The sequence below is a fragment of the Schistocerca serialis genome, chromosome 2 (genome assembly GCF_023864345.2).
Source record: "Schistocerca serialis cubense isolate TAMUIC-IGC-003099 chromosome 2, iqSchSeri2.2, whole genome shotgun sequence".
Taxonomy (NCBI): Eukaryota; Metazoa; Arthropoda; class Insecta; order Orthoptera; family Acrididae; genus Schistocerca; species Schistocerca serialis.
This window is the reverse complement of record NC_064639.1, coordinates 1163062739-1163081951: the sequence shown is the minus strand read 5'-3', so window position 1 is coordinate 1163081951 and position 19213 is coordinate 1163062739. Positions and strand designations below refer to the sequence as shown.

Genomic DNA, 19213 nt, shown 5'->3' with positions numbered 1-19213 from the left:
CGAGCTTACACGGATTTCCGACTTTCCTTGTCTTACAATGTTATTGCAGGTGCTGGGCATCCCATTCTTCGACCGAAAGTCGGTGCAATTCTTCAGGTCAATGGTAAGGGACGCAATTCAGGCCAGAAAGAGGGAGGGTATCGTTCGTCCGGACGTGATAAATTTGCTACTGCAAGCACGACGAGGTGACGTAAACTCTGAGGAGCAAGAGAAGATCGGACCTACAAAACGCGATGTTATGAGTAAGTACATAGCAGCAACTACCGTAACACCTTCTCAGAGTGACAGCTCTTCAGTTCACAAGGTTTTTCGCAATGCTTTGGAGTTTTTCTTGAGATTTTGAGTAAAATTTCCGCTACAGCTGTTCTTTTAAGTAAATGTAGCTCATTCCTCGTGTCACCAAGCCTTTACGTATATTAGGTCGCAGAAGAGTTTAGATTTATAATGAAGTACCTGCTCTCAGTAACTTAAAGTAACCAGTTTGAAATTGTACTACAAACTGCTGCTTCCTCACACCGCTAGATACAAACATCAATTATATCTTTACGCTAGTAAAACAAACAAGGTTAATAAACTACGAGTAATACGAAATTTCACATATACGAGGGCTATTCGGAAAGTAAGGAACGATGCATCGCGAAATGGAAACCACAGTGCAAATCAAAACTGTTTTATTTTCAACAGTTAGCTACAACTTCCAGCTATTTATCTCCATAGTCGCCGATCCGACTTAGACGTTTGTCGTAGCGTTGTACCAACTTTCCAATACCCTCGTTACAGAAGGCAGCCGCCAGTGCTTTCCGCCAATTCTCTACGCTGGCCTACAGCTCGTTGTCCGTGCCGTGCGGTTCGTCTGAGCAGAGATGAAACTCAAGAGGGAGACAATTACGGGCTGTATTGTGCGTAATAAAACATTTCAATCGAAAACGATGCAGGGGGATTTTCATTGTCTCTGCAGAATGCGGCTGAGAATTGTCTTGAAGAAGAAAACGCACGACAGTTGTGTAATGTTGGCTACATAGCTTCAGGCGAAATTTCTCACCAGACCCTCGTACTTGGCGGGAGACACTATTGTTCTAGGTATCTTTATATGCTCCCTGTGTGCTCAGAACTAAAAAAAAAGACGTAATGTGATCGACGGGCATACTAGAGGCACTCTCCAACACACCTGTGCAAAACGTCATCGGATTTTCACTTTGGTTTCCATTTCGCGACCGATCGTTCCTTACTTTCCGAATAACCCTCGTACTACGGTTTCTCTGAAGCTGTTTAGTGTATTTGTAAAGCTGCTAAATTTCCACTCTTGCTGAGAGTCTCACAATAATGATGCAGCTAAAAAGACTGTATCCCAAGTCTCCAAGAAAAGTTCTGTTTTGAGAAGACCTAATTAGACTCTGGGTACAAATAATTTGTGCTACATACTAATTTCCTAATGTTAACTGCATAACATTTCAAGTCAGCGAGAAATTTCTTATTTGTATTTGTTGTATATCTAAATATATCTGTCATTAAATAAATATCTTTGTCAGCACCTGCGACCGGAAGAAGCGGTAGACCTTGCAATGTTTAATAGATACTATTGAAGAAGAAATTAAGCTTTTCTGCCTTTGTGAGGAATGAGTAGATCACATTAATAATGTTTATGGATGTAGAGGAAGCTTTCCATTATGTCAATAGGTAGAATGTGTTCAAAACAACGAATAAAATTATGATGGAGTAATTACAGTTACAGAAGAGTTATGTTATGTTTACGTTATCGACAGCGAATGAAAAAAGAAGGAAACCAAGGTTTGTGAGTCTGTTACTTCTAACTGAATTTATGCGCTAGCCATTTTGTTCCTCTGAAACGATTTTACCTGGGAGTTTATAGGATGAGGTCATACTGAAAATTAACATCTCCGAATTTTTTACCTGAAAACTCTTATAGCATTTCAAATAAAAAAGCGTCATTAACTTTGTAAATCTTCAAGTACAACCTCATCTGTGCTTGGACCGCTTCATCACCATCAAAGTTAAGTCCTCGAAGGTGTTCTCAAAGTTTTGGAAACATGAAAATCTGATGGGGCCAAGTCGGGAATGTATGCAGGATGATGGATGACAGCAAACTCGAGGGGTCGGGTTGTTACACATGTCGCGACATTCGTCTGTCGTTTGGCATTGTCACGCTGAAAGAGAGGACGAGTGGACGAATTCTTCGAATTTGAAACTCCGTTACAGCACGCTGATGCTCACGCACCGACGTAGTTACACCACAGACCTAGTTACGCTACACGCCGCCTTGTTACACGCTACAATTCGGATTCCTCTAGCAGCATAGGGCTGCAAATATGTAGACATAAAGAATAAAGATATAGAATGTTAATAACATTGGTTTTCTTTAAGATGTTTTTAAGAGCTTTCAGGTAAAAATTCGGAATATTACTTTCCAGCGCACCCTCGTGTAACAATGATCTTATTTAAACAAGTTGAAAATCCCATAGCAGCTGTTCTAAAGTAGCACAGGATTGTGTTGCGGCATTTATAAAATTAGAGCGACCCATCGCTAGTGTAAATAGGAATGTAGAATGCAAAACTTTCAAAAGAATACACATGAAGTGGAGAAACAGATGAGTAATTTTGAATTGCCTATACAACCTGTGTGAAAACAAACATGGTTAAATTTCAGAGACCCGAGTTCCTGTATATCTGTGTGATAAACTGACTTACTGCCGACTGAATATAATGTATGGTTTTCCTGAATTAGGTCTTCTGAATATGTGGAATGGGTTCTGATATGCTCTTTGTACCTGATATTAAAGCTTGTAACATTCTTTATAATATATGCAGAGCTATTATATTTGAATTAATAATCTGTGAAACTATTATACAGATATTTTTCTTCTGTTATTGATAGTAGGTCATTTTGACATTTTTGTGTCTGGCTGATAACTGTGTTTTCATCACGTTTCGTTTCGTTTCTCTGGTATGAAAGTCTTTTTTGATCTGCACTTCTATATGTCTAATGTGTTCGTAACTTTGCTGATTTCAGTTTAAGTTTTTCCCTTTATGTATCTTGTTTTTTCCTCCAATTGCACCCATTGTTTAAGCTACATTCATAATCCTGTTCTATTTTTCTTGTTAATAATTTTGGTTGTCGGTTTGCCACACGTCAAGTGGCTGCCAGGTTTCGAAGAAATACCTAGTTCGATATCTTGTGGAATTGCTGAATTTAAAGATACAACAAGAAAATAATTTAATACACACTCATGCTCATAAATTAAGGATAATGCTGATACATGGTGAAACAGCACTCTGGTGGGCGGTATTCGGGTTTAAATCACCTCGGGGTATGACCATGCGGTGCATTTGACCTGCGGTCGTCGCACGGTGGCGCTGGCAGCAGTCCACATACGCAGAGGTGTGTTGGTGCATGTCAGAGTACGGTGCAACGAATAAGTGTGCAGACGTTTTCGGTCGTGACTGTGTGTAGAAAGAACACATACTGATGACGTTATGAGGGGTAGAATACTAGGGCGACTGGAGGCTGGTCAACCACAGCAAGTCGTAGCATGGGCCCTCCGTGTGCCACAAAGTGTGATCTCAGGATTATGGCAACGATTCCAGCAAACAGCAAACATGTCCAGGTGCTACAGTACGGGACGTCCACAGTGTAAAACACCAGAAGAAGTCCGATATCTCACCATCAGTGCCCGCAGACGGCCACAGAGTACTGCAGGTAGCCTTGCTCGGGACCTTACCGCAGCCACTGGAACAGTTGTCCCCAAACACACAGTCTACAGACGACTGAACAGACATGGTTTATTCGCCCGAAGACCTGCAAGGTGCATTCCACTGACCCCTGGTCACAGGAGAGCCCGTAAAGTCTGGCGTCAAGAACACAGTACATTGTCATTGGAACAGTGGTCCCACGTTATGTTCACGGACGAGACCAGGTGTGGTCTGAACAATGATTCTCGCTGGGTTTTCATCTGACGTGAACCAGGAACCAGATACCAACCCCTTAATGTCCTTGAAAGGGACCTGTATGGAGGTCGTGGTTTGATGGCGTGGGCTGGGATTATGATTGGTGCACGTACACCCCTGAATGTCTTTGGCAGAGGAACTGTAACAGGTCAGGTGTATCAGGACGCCATTTGCACCAGTGTGTCCGCCTTTTCAGGGCTGCACTGGGTCCCACCTTCCTCCTGATGGATGATAAGTCGCGGCCCCACCGAGCTGCTATCGTGGAGGAGCATCCAGAAACAGAAGATATCTGGCGAATGGAGTGGCCTGTCTGTTACCCTGGAACAGAAGATATCGGGCGAATGGAGTGGCCTGCCTGTTCTCCAGACCTAAGCCCCTTAGAGCACCTCTGGGATGCTCTCGGTCGACGTATCGCTGCACGTCTTCAAACCCCTACGACACTTCAGGAGCTCCGACAGGCACTGGTGCAAGAATGGGAGGCTATACTACAGCAGCTGCTCGACCACGTGATCCAGAGTATGCCAACCTGTTGTGCGGCCTGAGTACGTGGGCATGGTGATCATGTCCCATATCGATGTCTGGGTACATGCGCAGGAAACAGTGGCGTTTTGTAGCACATGTGTTTCGGGACGGTTTCCTCAACTTATCACCAATACCGTGGACTTACAGATCTGTGTCGTGTGTGTTCGTTGTGTGCCTATTCTATTAGCGCCAGTTTTGTGTGGTGCCACGCTGTGTGGCACCACATTCTGCAGTTATCCTTAATTTATGAGCACGAGTGTAATTTGTGCCTCACGTCTTTTGGGATAGTCTTGAAATACATTAAGGTGAGAAAAGTCGTGTCGGATCTCCTGCCGCTCAGCGTAGATCAGAAACTGGACTGACTGCTCTGCTGTGTCCTATAAATATTCGATGGGAATCATGTCGGGTGATTTGGGTGGCCGAGTCATTCGCTCGAATTTTGCAGAACGTTCTTCAAACCAGTCGCAAACAATTCTGTCCCGGTGGCACGGCCCATTGTCATTCATAAAAATTCCATCTTTGCTTGGAAACATGAAGTCCGTGGATGGCTTCAAATAGTCGCGAAGCAGTCGAATAGAAACATTTCCAGTCAATGATTAGTTGCGTTGGACCACAGCATACAGTCCATTACACGCAAATAGAGCCCACACCATTATGAAGCGACCACCAGCTTGCTCAGTTAGCTGTTAGCAAACGTACTCCCCTCGGTCGTCTGCTGTGACAGCCCGTTAACGTCAGATTTCGCGGTTCTGTCCTAATGGACGTGTTCATCATACGTGCCACACTGACTGCTGCAGCTACTTCACGAAGTGTTGCTTGTCTATTGTCACTGACAACTCTACGCACACGCCGCTACTCTCGGCGAAGGCCTCGGCCACGGCACTGTCCGTGATGAGAGGTACTGTAATGCCTGGAATTTGGTAATCTCGGCGCACTATTGACGCGTCTAGCTCCGACTGTCATTCGGCGTTCGAAGTCTGTTACGTCCCGTCGTGCGGTCATAATCACCTCGGAAACCTTTACACTTGTATCACCTGAGAGCAAATGACAGCCCCACCAGTGCGCTGCCCTCTTTGTACCTTGTACACGTGATACTACGGCCATCTGTGTACGACTTTTGTCACCTCAGTGTACTGCGTCCTGGCGATGGCAGCACTCTTGACCTGCCGTTGCGCATCTTTATTTGTTTTTCTTTTCCGACGGCAGCTCTGACTGACGACGACATCGCGGCGCAGGCTCTGATATTTTTCTTCGGTGGCTTCGAAAACGTGTCAACAGCGCTGGCCTTCTGCAGCCACCTGCTGGCTACGCACGAAGAGGTGCAGCGGCGCCTGCTGGACGAGGTGGACGATCTGATGCGGAAGAGTGGGGGCCAGCCCAGCTACGAGCAGGTCATGGCCAGCCAGTACCTCGACATGGTCGTCTCCGGTAAGCGGAATTCTTCGTAGGACCTTGACATTATTTTCGAAGTCATTAATCTTGTATCTTATCATTTACGTAGTTTTGTCAACTAGTATACCGATGAGAGTTTCACCACCTGCTAAACCAGTTGTGACTAAATGCAAAGCGATTTGAGGGTTGTATCCGTGGCATTATGGACCCTATAAAAATACATGGAAGTCATAAGTTGTGTTGTCACCATTTTCTTTAATTACGCTTTTAGATTTATGCATCATCAGATTAATCTGAAAAAGTCCGTAAGGAACCACAAGTAATATATAATGCATAATAGTAGTTACTGACCATTAAAAGCAAAGAGAAAAAATGTACCAAAATACAGTGTGAAAACATACCAAGATTTTTGTGATCACTTGTAGGTATGGACTCATGCATCTTTTCCGTGAGACAATACGCCAGGCCGGATGATTGCGGCAACTGCGCCGTACAGGAGGGCGATTAGGCCGCCAGGTGGCAGTCGTGGTGAGGATCAATACTTAAGACATGAATACGATTATTATAATCCCAAACTGGAGGCCGAGTACAGTTACAAAATAAATATACATCATGTCGAAAACCATAAAATAACCAGCTTTAGAGAGAGAATCAAATCTGACGTTGTAGGGAAGGGAAGCTAGTTCCTTGTTGTCATACCCTTCAATGCCGGGATAGAAAATGTCATATTGAACCAGGATAATGAAAGACTCCATACTTCATTTCACAGGAGAAATGACTTAAGGAATGTACTGGCTTCTGTCTGTCCTACACGATCCCGCGATTTGTCATCCTTACAGTCTTTCTGGGAAGACGTGTGCTTCCGTAGGAGCTTTGAGTCATCAATCGCCATGACTCATTGGCATGTGCTTCAGGGATGGTTAGAAATTCCTCAAGATGCCATTCGGAGGCTGTTTGACTCCGTGGCACAACAAATACTGCAGTGAATTCGTGTCCTTGGGGGACCGAGTTCATACTAGTTTTGATGAATATGTCCCGAATAGAATGGAAGTTTAATCATCTAATAACCGTTACGTGATGAACACCTCTACAATGTTTCACAAATATCAGACTTTTGCTACATGTTGTGACACTTTCCATTCCCATGAGTGTATATTGAGACACATTGGACGCCATCGAGCGAGATGTAAGTAATCTGAACAGTGATAGCAAGAACCTTCTAGAGTAATGAGCGTCACAGGAGTGAGCATGGGTTACGATTACTCCCATTGCTTTTCGTGTCTCGAGGAGTCCACAGCACGACACGTCGTCGCTACCTTCACGGCGAAGGGGAATGCTACACGATGCTATATATGTGCTAGGTATGTGCCTTTATTTCATTTGCTCATGACACTGATATTATAGATCGAATGGACAAAGTCCACATATGGATTAACCCTCCTGTCGTAGATAACTTGGTAAGGTCTCAGGCCAGTGGAAGCACCCATTTTTTTCGTCTTACGGTCGTATTGCATGCAGAAGACCAAAATCCAAGTTTTCATGGTTCTCGCTAGTATTTATTGTTATAAATCTTAAAAATGATTCAGCGTGTTCACTCGACGATTCCATCGTCTCTGGTATTTCTCGCTGAATCATCAACATAAATTAAAACTGATTAATTTCCTCCATTGATCAATAATTAATCAAGACGATGAACCCAACTTGTGACTAAACTTTTACGTACAGTTTTTCAAACGTTTTGTCATTCTAACAGATGTTTGATATCCTAGTATGTCGAGAAATGATCGAACGTGCTTGTATTTGTTCCCTTCTTATTCTTAGGTATTGATCCAATAATTCCTAAGTCTACTCTTGCAAAAGTCTCGTGCACCTCTTCCAGAGGTTCATACGTTACACAAATTAATCTTCGCCTTGTAGGAGTTACATTGTTGAACATCAGATTTACGACTTGTTCACTACAACGTTTGGACTCTTCTGCTACTCGTTGTTTACTTTACACAATGGCCGGGGAACAAATAATGTTACTATTCTTGAGTAAAATTACGCTGTTCTTCAGTAACTACCCACGCTATTTCTTTTATTAGAGATTTTGTGTGACAACCCATCTATGTCTTCATAAATAAAACTCTTTCTTACTTTTCATTCCCTGTTCATTATCGTCTTCAGTTGCCTGTAACTCTCCTTTGCTTTCGTCAGCATCCACATGTTGCCTACGCAATCGGTGAATTCTCTTGAACTGGAATTCACTGACTCATATCGCCCACTGGGTACATAAAATTCAGCAACCATTTAAACGTAATATGTTCCGTCATTATCATGAACTCTCTTCCTCCTAAGAACCAGTTGATGTGAGACAAAGCAATTTTCTATAGTAGTGCCTTAGTGCAGTTATATTCCAGCTTCTTCACCTGATAGAAAGCGAAAAATAAAGGGTGTTTACAACCATAATGCGACAGAATAGCAGCAACAGCAGAATTCAGCGCGTAAGCTACATAAATTCAGGGGAAGGGAGAGTAAGATTTGAAATCGCGTGCGACGAAGTCATTAAGAGACGCAGCCGCAGCTCGGGTTGGGGAATGATGACGAAGGAGCCCGGAAGTTTCTTCTTCAAAGAATTCGTCAAGGCATTTGTTAAAGCGGTTGAGGAAATCGCGGAAACGCCAATCCAGGTGGCTGGACGGTGCGAATGCAACGACAATGACTGGGCCTCCTCACTCAGTTCGTGTTGCTGGAAGAACAGGCTCTCCAAAACATAGGTACGCTATCGCATACACTGCTGTTAAACGAGTTTATGTTGTTTTCTTTTTATCTTTCGATGGACAGATGAATGTTTGGAATCCTATGATTTACTAGTCTGAAGAATATCTGTAGTTTGTTAACATTCCGCAGTTCAGAGAAGTTCGTGATAACTTCAGTTAAGTTGTGATCAGAACGAGTGCTGTCGCTCGTTGTAGACGCACAGATCTGTTTACTTGACTGAGTGCAAGGGGGCGCTTATCTATAGTTACAGACACGCAGAAAACTAACTGGAATCTCTTGCATCGCTGTTTTGTGTCTTCGCTGAAAATGGTTACGTCGTAGAGGTGCGCAAGAGGTTGTGTTCGGGTGAGTCGTAAATCCATCACCTGTAAATAAATGGCATGTGAAAATATGTGTACAATCCTGTACGCGCAAAAAAAAAAAAAAGGAATGGTCCTCGCTACTTAGATCGTAAGCGGAAAAACAATACGAAAAATTTTGATCATCTCTTAAAATTTCTGCTTGTTTACATACTCGTATCCCTCTTTTAATTACATTATTATTCTGGTAAGATCTTTTTAAATTAAATAATAGTAACATACGTCATTGTCGTAGCTGATAACATCCTGCACGGCGATGCAGAAGTGCTTGAACAAACAAGCGCGGTCAGCGTAACATCCTTTCTCCTTCCCGAGGCAGCTGTTTAACCTTATCCTACTTTTGCTTAAAATATGTGGTTCGTGGCCTTCCCGTAACTTCCAAAAGTGTCTACGTGTGTTTGACGAGAACAGTTCCACCCGTTTGTGTTCGCAGAATCGCTCCGGATGTATCCGTCTGCCTTCGTCCTCGACCGCCAGTGCGTGCGACCCTACCGCCTGCCGGCCACAGAGCACTGCCGGGGAGTCGAACTGCGGCCCGGGGACGACGTCTGGATGTTTGTCCACGCCATCCACAACGACCCCAAGTACTTCCCACAGCCAGAGCGCTTCGACCCGCAGCGCTTTAGCCCCGAGAACAGGCGCAGCATCAAGAAGTCCACTTACTTCCCCTTCGGATCTGGGCCTCGCATGTGCATTGGTAAACATTTTTCTCGTGTTGCAACCAACTATTGGGACATTAAACTTCTTGTACGAATGCATGCTTTCGCGGCGACATCCGTTAGTAAATCATTCTCGGGTTTCAAGCCGCGTCAAGTGGTTTACTGCCCACGAGCTTTCGGCAGAGATCTCCTCTGCCACTGTCAAGTGGATGACAATGGCAGACGATATCTCTGCCGAAAGCTCGTGGGCAGTAAACCACTTGACGCGGCTTGAAACCCGAGAATGTTTTATTAGTAAAACTTCTTGATCGTCCGGTCACTGTTTATATTGGTGACCTCAGCTTGTTCACTGGTTTACTTCCAGGGATAAGGGGTGCAGTAATGTGGCGCTGTTTGCCGAAGTCTTTTTACCCACATTAAAAAATGATTGTTATATTCTCTTGCATTGTGACTTTTTCATTGCACAGTACACGGAGTACATTGAAAGTAAATACACTGACCATGCAGGAAGAACACATAGGTCAAATAACTTTCTCGTAAACAGAATGACGCTCCTTAGACAAACGTAAATATAATTAACATATTGCTTCGGGCCCTTGTCGTGTTATTGTCGTCGTTTTCACTCCAAAGACTGGTTTGATGCAGCTCTCCACGCTATTCTATCCTGTGCAAGCCTCTTCATCTCTGAGTACCTACTGCAACCTACATCCTGCTGAATCTGCTTACTGTATTCATCTCCTGCCCCCCCCCCCCTACGATTTTAACCACACTCCCCCCCCCCACGCTTCCCTCCACTACTAAATTGGTGACTCCTTGATGCCTCACAAAGAGCCCTACCAACCGAAACCTTTTTCTAGCGAGCTTGTGCAACAAATTTATAAGAGAAATTCTATTCAGTACCTCCTCATTAGCTACGTGAGCTACCCATCTAATCTTCAGCTTTCTTCTGTAGCAACACATTTCAAATGCTTATATTCTCTTCTTGTCTAAACTGTTTATCGTCCATATTTCATTTCCATACATGGCTACACTCTGTACAAACACTTTCAGAAAGGTCTTCCTGACACTTAAATCTATACTCGATGTTAACAAATTTCTCTTCTTCAGAAACGGTTGTCTTGCCATTGCCAGTCCACATTTTATATCCTCTCTACTTCGGCCATGATCAGTTAGTGTGCTTCCCAAACAGCAAAACTCACCTACTACTTGAAGTGTCTCGTTTTCTAATATATTTCCTTCAGCATCACCTGATGTAATTCGACTAAATTCCATTATCCTCGTCTTGCTTTGGTTAATGTCAATCTTATATGCTTTTTTCAACTCCGCTTCCAAGTCCTTTGCTGTCTCTGACATAATTACAATGAAGCAGCAGATCTCAAAGTTTTTATTTCTTCTCCCTGGACTTTAATTCTTACTCCAAATTTTTCTTTCGTTTCCCTTAGTGCTTGCTCAATATACAGATTGAATAACATCGGGGATAGGCTACAATCCTGTCTCACTCCCTTCTCAACAACTGCTCCCCTTTCGTGCCCGTTGAGTCTTATAACTCCCATTTGGTTTCTGCATAAATTGTAAACAGCCTTTCGCTCCCTTTATTTTACCCCTGTCATCTTTATAATTTGAAAGAGAGTATTACAGTCAACATTGTCAAAAGCTTTCTCTAAGTCTACAAATGACATAAATGTATGTTTGCCTTTCATTAACCTATCTTCTATGAGAAGTCGTAGAGTTAGCATTGCCTCGCGTGTTCCTAGATTTCTTCTGAATCCAAACTGATCTTCCCCGAGGTCGGCTTCTACCAGTTTTCCATTCTGCTGTAAAGTATTCATGTTAGTATTTTGCAGCTGTGACATAAAATAAATAGCTCGGTAAATTTCACACCTGTCAGCACCTACTTTCTTTGGAATTGGAATTATTTTACTCTTCTAGAAGTCTGAGGGTATTCCGCCCGTCTCACATCTCTTGCTCACCAGATGGAAGAGTTTTGTCATGGCAGGCTCTGCCCAGGCAATCAGTAGCTCTGACGGAATGCTGTGTACTCGCGGGGCCTTGTTCTGACTTAGGTCTTTCAGTGCTTTGTAAAATTTTTCACGCAGTATCATATCTCGCTTCTCATCTTCATCTACGTCCTTTTCCATTTCCATAATATTGCCGCTTGTATAAACCATACTCCTTCCACCTTCCTGTTTTCCATTCTTTGCTTAGCACTGCTTTTCCATCTGAGCTCTTGGTATTCGTATAGGTGAATCTCTTTTCTCCAAAGGTTTCTTTAATTGTCCTGTGACATATGCGTCTACATTCTTACATTTGTCCTTTGGCCACTTTGCACTTTCTGTTGATCTCATTTTTTAGATGTTTTTGTTGTCTTTCGCCTCGTTCATTGATTGCATTTTTATATTTTCTCCTTTCATCGATTAAGTTCAACGTCTCTTGTGTTAACCAAGAATTTCTACAAGCCCTTGTCTTTTTACCTGCGTGATCCACTGCTGCCTTCACTATTTCATCTCTGAAAGCTACCCATTCTTCTTCTACTATATCCCTTTCCCCTGTTCTTGCCAATCGTTCCCTAATGCTCTGTCTGAAACTCTCTACAACCTCTGCTTCTTTCAATTTACACAGGTCCAATATCTTTAAATTGCTACCTTTTAGCAGTTTCTTCCGTTTTAATCTGCAGTTTATTACCAATAAATTGTGGTCAGAGACCACATCTGCCCCTGTAAATGCCTTACAATTTAAAATCTGTTTCCGAAACCTCAGTCTTACCATTATGCGATCAATCTGAAACCATCCTGTGTCTCCAGGTTTTTTCCACGTATACAACCTTTCTCATGGTTCCTGAACCAAGTATTAGCTATGATTAAATTATGCTCTGTGCAAAATTCTGCCAGGCGGCCTCCTGTTTCATTCCTTTTCCTCAGTCAATATTCACCTACTACTTTTCCTTCTCTTCCTTTTCCCACTATCGAATTCCAGTCCCCCCATAACTATTAAATTTTCAGCTCCCTTGACTGTCTGAATAATTTCTTTTATCTCATAATGTATTTCCTCGATGTCCTCCCCATCTGCGGAGCTAGTTGGGATTTAACTTTAGATACAGCTGTTTATTAAAAAAAGGATTGTCTCAAAAGAGGAACGACACAAATGACATCAGCGCCCAGCGTTCAGAATAACGTGTTTCAGCTATCTGGCCGCAAGCAATGAGTATCCGCAAGTAGGAGGCAATCTTCAAATTTCTAATGACCACACAACGGACAATAGTGATGAATACGAGGTATTTAATCAGCGATAGCTGCTGTATTGCAGACCTCCTGTTCCACAGCGAAAACAGTGGTTCGCCATATCATGTGATTGGGTTATCGTCAGACGTAGACTGACGCATGATACTGGCAGGTCTTAACTGGCGCAGTAAGCAGGCTCTCCATCTCTGAGTCTGCAAGGACTGGAACCACCGCACACCGTCGTATCGAGGGTGAACTGTGTGTCGTCGGCATAGCCATGTGCCATGCGCTGCAAAGTGTTAGTTTCACGGTCCACCTTGAACTGTCGCACACTCTAACAGAGGCCACAATGCAGCGCATCACGTGTCATTTCAATGCTGGACAACAAGAACTGATGACCAGCAAACACGTTACACCGTCACGGACCCTCGAAGTATAGAGGAAGGTTGGATCAATCAGTGTGTCACGGTACACAAAAGTAAATGCCGAAGACAAGATATGGGCATTTTATTCCACTTGCCATCAACAGACAGATTTCTGTTAGGATATAGAGGTATGAGGGTAGTCATAAGGTTTTAATTATTGCATTATTTTTGTTGTTGCAGTTATGCATCTGCAGTACTGGTGAACGCTGAAATCCTCACATCGCTGTACCATGCCACGCCACTGCAATTTTGAAAAGAAAATGGCGCATCCCATTTTAATGGGAAGAACGTTGGAACGATCATTTTTGAGTTGATGAAGTTGAATTGCTGAAGTGGTACACAATCTCAACGTAAAGACCCGGGATTCGCAAGAGGATGCCCGGGTTCTCGAAGACAAGCGCGCCGGAATCGAGGCAATAGCTGAAAAAGTGAAAAATCACTTATGGATCAATTTTCAACATCTTGCACGACGTTTTCAACATAATAAATATCACCGGTTGCTGTGTTCCGCGACTGCTGACATCCGTCCACTATCTCGAATGTCCGCATCTCGTGGTCGTGCGGTAGCGTTCTCGCTTCCCGCGCCTGGGTTCCCGGGTTCGATTCCCGGCGGGGTCAGGGATTTTCTCTGCCTCGTGATGACTGGGTGTTGTGTGATGTCCTTAGGTTAGTTAGGTTTAAGTAGTTCTAAGTTCTAGGGGACTGATGACCATAGCTGTTAAGTCCCATAGTGCTCAGAGCCACTATCTCGAATGACCTCGATGTCGACGGGACGTTGTAGCGTAATCTTTCTTCATTTTGACACTCATTCAAAAAGCCCGTCGAACGGAGGCAGCGATGGATATGTTGCAGCTGTGTCAAGACTGTTGTCAGACTTCAGATGCCTCTAGATGCTACATTATGACCCCGACACAGAGGACGAAAGAAACCAGTGACAACATGTGGGTTCTTCGCCGCCGAAACGGGCAATACCCAACCAACGTAGAGTCAGGTGATGCTGGATGCCATGGTTTGGTGAAAACAAATTATGTTCATAAGGGGCAAACTGTAACACTAGCATACTACCAAAATCTCTTCACTGTAAACTTCCCAAGGGGCCGATTTTGAACCACAACAATTTTCCGCAGCAGAATGCTGCACAGGACACAATTATGCATGCTTCTCCTTTGGACTATACACAGACCTGTAAAATTAGCGTAGTCTATCATAGACTATCATAATTAAGCGTAGACTGTAGTAGATTTCCTAGCAGCGTTGGTCAGTTACCTGTACGTTAGGTGTGTTGCATACGTGTAGTGTGTTACCCCATCACAGTCGCTTTCTTTACATGTGCGATCGGCGTCTCTCTAGATTCCATTAAAAACCAGAAGCGCTGAACCGTCTGGACACTGAATGAGGATTTATAAGGGGCCGTGTAACATACGGAATATTTTTCTTCTACATAGTTGTCCTCTTGTCTGTTAGTTAAAAATGGTAGTATTTATAACAAAACACAAATTGTCAATGTTTAATTTAGGTTTTATTGTAGTAAAAATATAGAAAACAAACACGTTTATCATACAGCGTTAGAAAACGAAATTTTCGCAACAAAAATGTAAAATAAAAAAAGCTGCAACACAAAATTATGTCAATCTTAGCTTCAAAACTTATTCGATTAAATGAAATATATTTCTACTACACATAAATAACTTTCTCGTTTATCAATAATAACAGGAATTTCTTGCCCTGGGTACAGGATGAGGACAATAATTATATATTTTTATGTCTGTGGGTGTAAACTATGATTGTATCAAAAGAAATTGCTTTGGATACATAAAAGCGCGGAAATTACACGATCAGCTGATTTATATTACTTACAAAATGCGAGTGTATATTCTGCGTGTACAAAACGAATAGGCAAACAAAGAGAAGTTGTTGGCTCCCAGATCCTCTCTTACACATCTATTTGTATTTCCTTCCTTACCAAAACTGCCGGTAGTGCTACCATTTACTACACCATTTATGTAGTGTAATAAAACTACCAAACCATATTGGTAGACGGCAGCTCGTAAAACTTTGAATCATTCCGCTATATTCTCCTGACATGGCGTCCAGTGAGTACTTGAGGAAACATTGGTTACGAGGCATTTTCGGAATGACGACGAGGTGATTTTCAAGTTGGAACATTTTCTGGACAACCAAAACGCAGACAGCCAAAGCGCTTGCCATGTCACGATATGTAGATAAAAAAAAGAATGACTGTACCGAGTTAGTAAAAAACAGCGAAACTTTGGCAGTTAAGAAATGCTTGAGAGTTCAGTCCACAGAAATAAGATTTTTTTTCGAACTGTTAAGAAAATAAGATTTTTTTCGAACTGTTGAGAAATTTCTAGGATTGATAGTGAACTTGGAGAGAGTTAAATATACACGGGTACGCCAAAAATATGGAAACAGCAAAAACACAACACATTGCCATGCCTAATATGCAGTATGAGACCATTTGCCTTTCAAAATAGCTTCCAGTCGTCTGAGAAGGGACAGGTCACGTACGGTTTTCAAGGGAATCTTATTGTCCTGCGAAATTTTGTCAAGTTGAGGTAACGATGATGGAGGTGGAAAACGATGGCACACCCATCTCTCCAAAGTAGGCGACAAAGGCTCAGTAGTATTAGACACGGTGTCTGTTCCGGCCACAGGGGATGCTACAATTCATCCAGCCCTGGATGACGTGAGCTTAGTGAATAGAGGTCTTGTCATCTTGGAACAAAGCACCGCCGCTAGAGAGGGGAAAAGGGGGGGGTGGGGAGTTTTACCAGGGGATGGACCTGATAAGCCAAAGGTGATATAGACCTTGGCAGTAACGTGACCTTCCGGATTAACCACGGAACCCATGGGATGTCACGATATGGGTGCCCAAATCATCGCCCACCTGGTTCACTCCTGGGACCTAAAGTCGGGCAGAAGTTGGGAACTGTGTGAAAAAAGACTCCTCTTAGCGAACGACTTTCTTCCATTGCCCCATGGTCGAGGTTTTATCGCTTCGACACCATGTTTTCTGTTCCAGGTATTTCCGCCAGTGACGAGGGGCTTTGCTGTTCTAGTTTGCTCCTCCTGACATAGTTCGCGAGTGGGCCATCCACTTCTGCATATACTTGTTACTGTCGTCCTCTTATTATTCGTCACAGTCCTCTTCAACCACCATCTGTGACGATCACTCAACACACAGTCTCGTCCGTGTTTCGACTTGGCGCATGATATTTTTTCGCTTTCCCTGTATATGGTATAAAGGATACGGTGGCTCTTGAAACACCAAACACTTCGGCTTCCTTTGTCACGGAAACATCCATCATACGAGCAGAAACAATTTGCCCACGTTCGAATTCACTCAGCTCTTACACAAGGCACTCACAACTATACAGAACACTGCTGTTGGCACGGCTGACACTTGTACCGTATTGAGGACACAGCAAGGCTGCCATTTGTGGTCAGGTACAACAACAAGGCAAGCTTCACGCTTGGCTAGCATCTCCATTTATGATTAACAACGCATTTCTGGCAGTCTTCCCATATTTTCGTCCAAACTCTGTACGAGCATATGCAGCGTTAAGTGAGTATACTGAAGTAGGAAATTCTGGTAAAGAAATCGTCTAGGCTGCCAAAATTCTCCTGTAACACTCTGCACAAGCACAAGCGGAACCAGCCAGCCGTGAAGATCTGGACCACCGTTACTGTGGCTGTGAAGTCGTAGCATGTGCTTCATGTGTCGACTGCACATTCTGATGAAGACACTTTTAAATGGCTCTGCGAGATCATCTGTTTAATTGTGGTTGCCCAGAATTATAAATTAGAGCTTGGGCAGCCGAGGCGGTTTCGTTTATGGAGATTTCTTACTTTATGGATGGCTGCGGCATCGAGAGAAACGAATAAAAGTGATTACAAGATACGTTCGACTGATAGTTTAAACCGCAGTCCTCACAGGATCACCATGTGGAAGCCTAGAAACTACGTAAATGGTATGTACCGAGAAATGTTTCCTTTAAATGAAGACGATGACGAGCTGCAGATAGCTAATCTTTAGAGATATGCTAGAATGAAACATCGGTAAGCACCTCCTGAAAGATACACATGTTCTTTTTGGGCTAATTATTTCTTCTACACAACTGAAGAATAGGAAAGTAGTTAATACTAACTCCTTGAGAACACCAGTAGGTAGCAAATTACGAGCACAGAATATGCTTCTGACTGGGGTCTTGTTGTTGCAGCGCAGAGGTTCGCGTTGATGGAGGTGAAGCTGGTGCTGGTGCACCTGCTGGCGCGGTTCAGCCTGGTGGCCGTCGCCGAAACGCCGGCGACTCTCCAGACGGACCCCAACAGTCTGACGATGGCCATCAAGGGCGGCAGCTGGCTCGGGGTGCAGCGCAGACGTCGAACACAATTGGACAGCGAAGTTGCCTCGTTCGGGGGCTCTCGAGATAGCGCGTTAATGAGAAATTTGTAACCGGTACTACTCTAGTACAAGAATCTTGTATTTTGTAGAATATGAGAGCAGATGGGGATCACTGGTAGTCCGTGGAGAACTTTTCAGCTGACGCGCAACACTTGCCACATACAAATTCGAGGTCTGTAAATAAGTAATGACTCAGATTTTTTACGAGAATCTTAAGAACAAAGTAGAGCTGTCTCCAACTCGAAGGATCGTTTTAACACCTCAGTAATTTATTAGGCGTTGTTAAATTGATGAGCATATGTTTTTGCCTTTCTCCAATTTTTCGACAAATAACTAGCCAGCTACAGAATTACCTGCAGTGGCCGCCCCACCACAGTGAAGCTTCGTCATCAACAGAGGTGAAAGCCGTGATAACACATGAATCTGAAGACCGCCTGACGATTAAATCTCGGACATGTGGAGTCTGACAACCACTATATCACCTCGCAATATGCAAGTTACACGCAGAATACGCACAGTAAACTACAAATTTAGTCTGCCGCTTTCAAATTACTCTTCTTGGAAAGTACCTGCTATTGTAATGATCATACGCACCTCTGGTAATCAAGCATGTAATCTGCCTCTATTACTCGCCCACAGTGTTATTGCACCTGGGAGTTTGGGCCCTTCGGTCAGTTTATCGAGCGTTTTTACCCTGATAATTCACGAGGATACGCTAAACCACTTGATAATATATGCACAGCTGTGCCGAACACATTCACTGTGCGATGCGGTTTCCTTGGCCACCACACCGTCACCGCATGTTTCCTGCAACAGTCGTGGTTAGGTGGTACACCTATATTCTGAAAAATACCTTACGGTGCGTTGTGGAAGGTAGTTGCGGCTCCACTATCGTTCGCTCTCCCTCCTCCTTTCCATTCCTGTATTGCAAGTGGGAAGAACCGCAGCCAGTAAACCTCTGTAACGGCTCCAATTCATCCTACTTATCTTGTTGTAGTCATTTCGCGTGAAACATAGCAGGAAATAATACGTTCACTGTTTCCTCTTGGAATGTTTGTTTTCTAAATATCAATAGCAAACCTCTCCTCGATACTCAACTCTTATCTTGTAAAATCTTGCAGTTTACTAAACATCTCCATAACGGCCTCGCGCTTCTTAAACGATACCATAACAAAACGTGACACACGTCTTTGCGTTTTCTCAATTTCTTCTATGAATCCAGCCTGGAAATGGTCCCAGACTCACGAAAAACATTCAACAAAACGTGTTACAATTGTTCTGAAAGCCACTTATTTTGTGGATGAATTCTATTTCCAAATTTTTATTCCAGTGACTCTCAGCCTGGCAACTGTTTCCTCTACTGTTCGTTTTATGCGGCCGTTCCACTTGCGTCTGTCCGGTCGGACAGTTACTCCTTGGTATCTTACAGCTGGTACTGTTTCCAGCGGTTTACTACTGATATTGTAGTAGTAGTATTAGATCACCTGTA

General features: G+C 43.4%; 1 protein-coding gene across 1 annotated transcript in view; it reads left to right on the top strand.

Annotated features, from left to right (window-relative positions):
• Positions 1–17775, top strand: part of LOC126456687 (cytochrome P450 9e2-like) — a 97552-nt gene extending 79777 nt beyond the window's left edge. Inside the window, exons 4-7 of the mRNA XM_050092429.1 lie at positions 50–242; positions 5692–5913; positions 9430–9693; positions 17540–17775. Coding sequence (XP_049948386.1) covers positions 50–242; positions 5692–5913; positions 9430–9693; positions 17540–17775 — 915 coding nt within the window. The remainder of the gene's footprint in view (positions 1–49; positions 243–5691; positions 5914–9429; positions 9694–17539) is intronic.
• The last annotated feature ends 1438 nt before the right edge of the window (positions 17776–19213 follow it).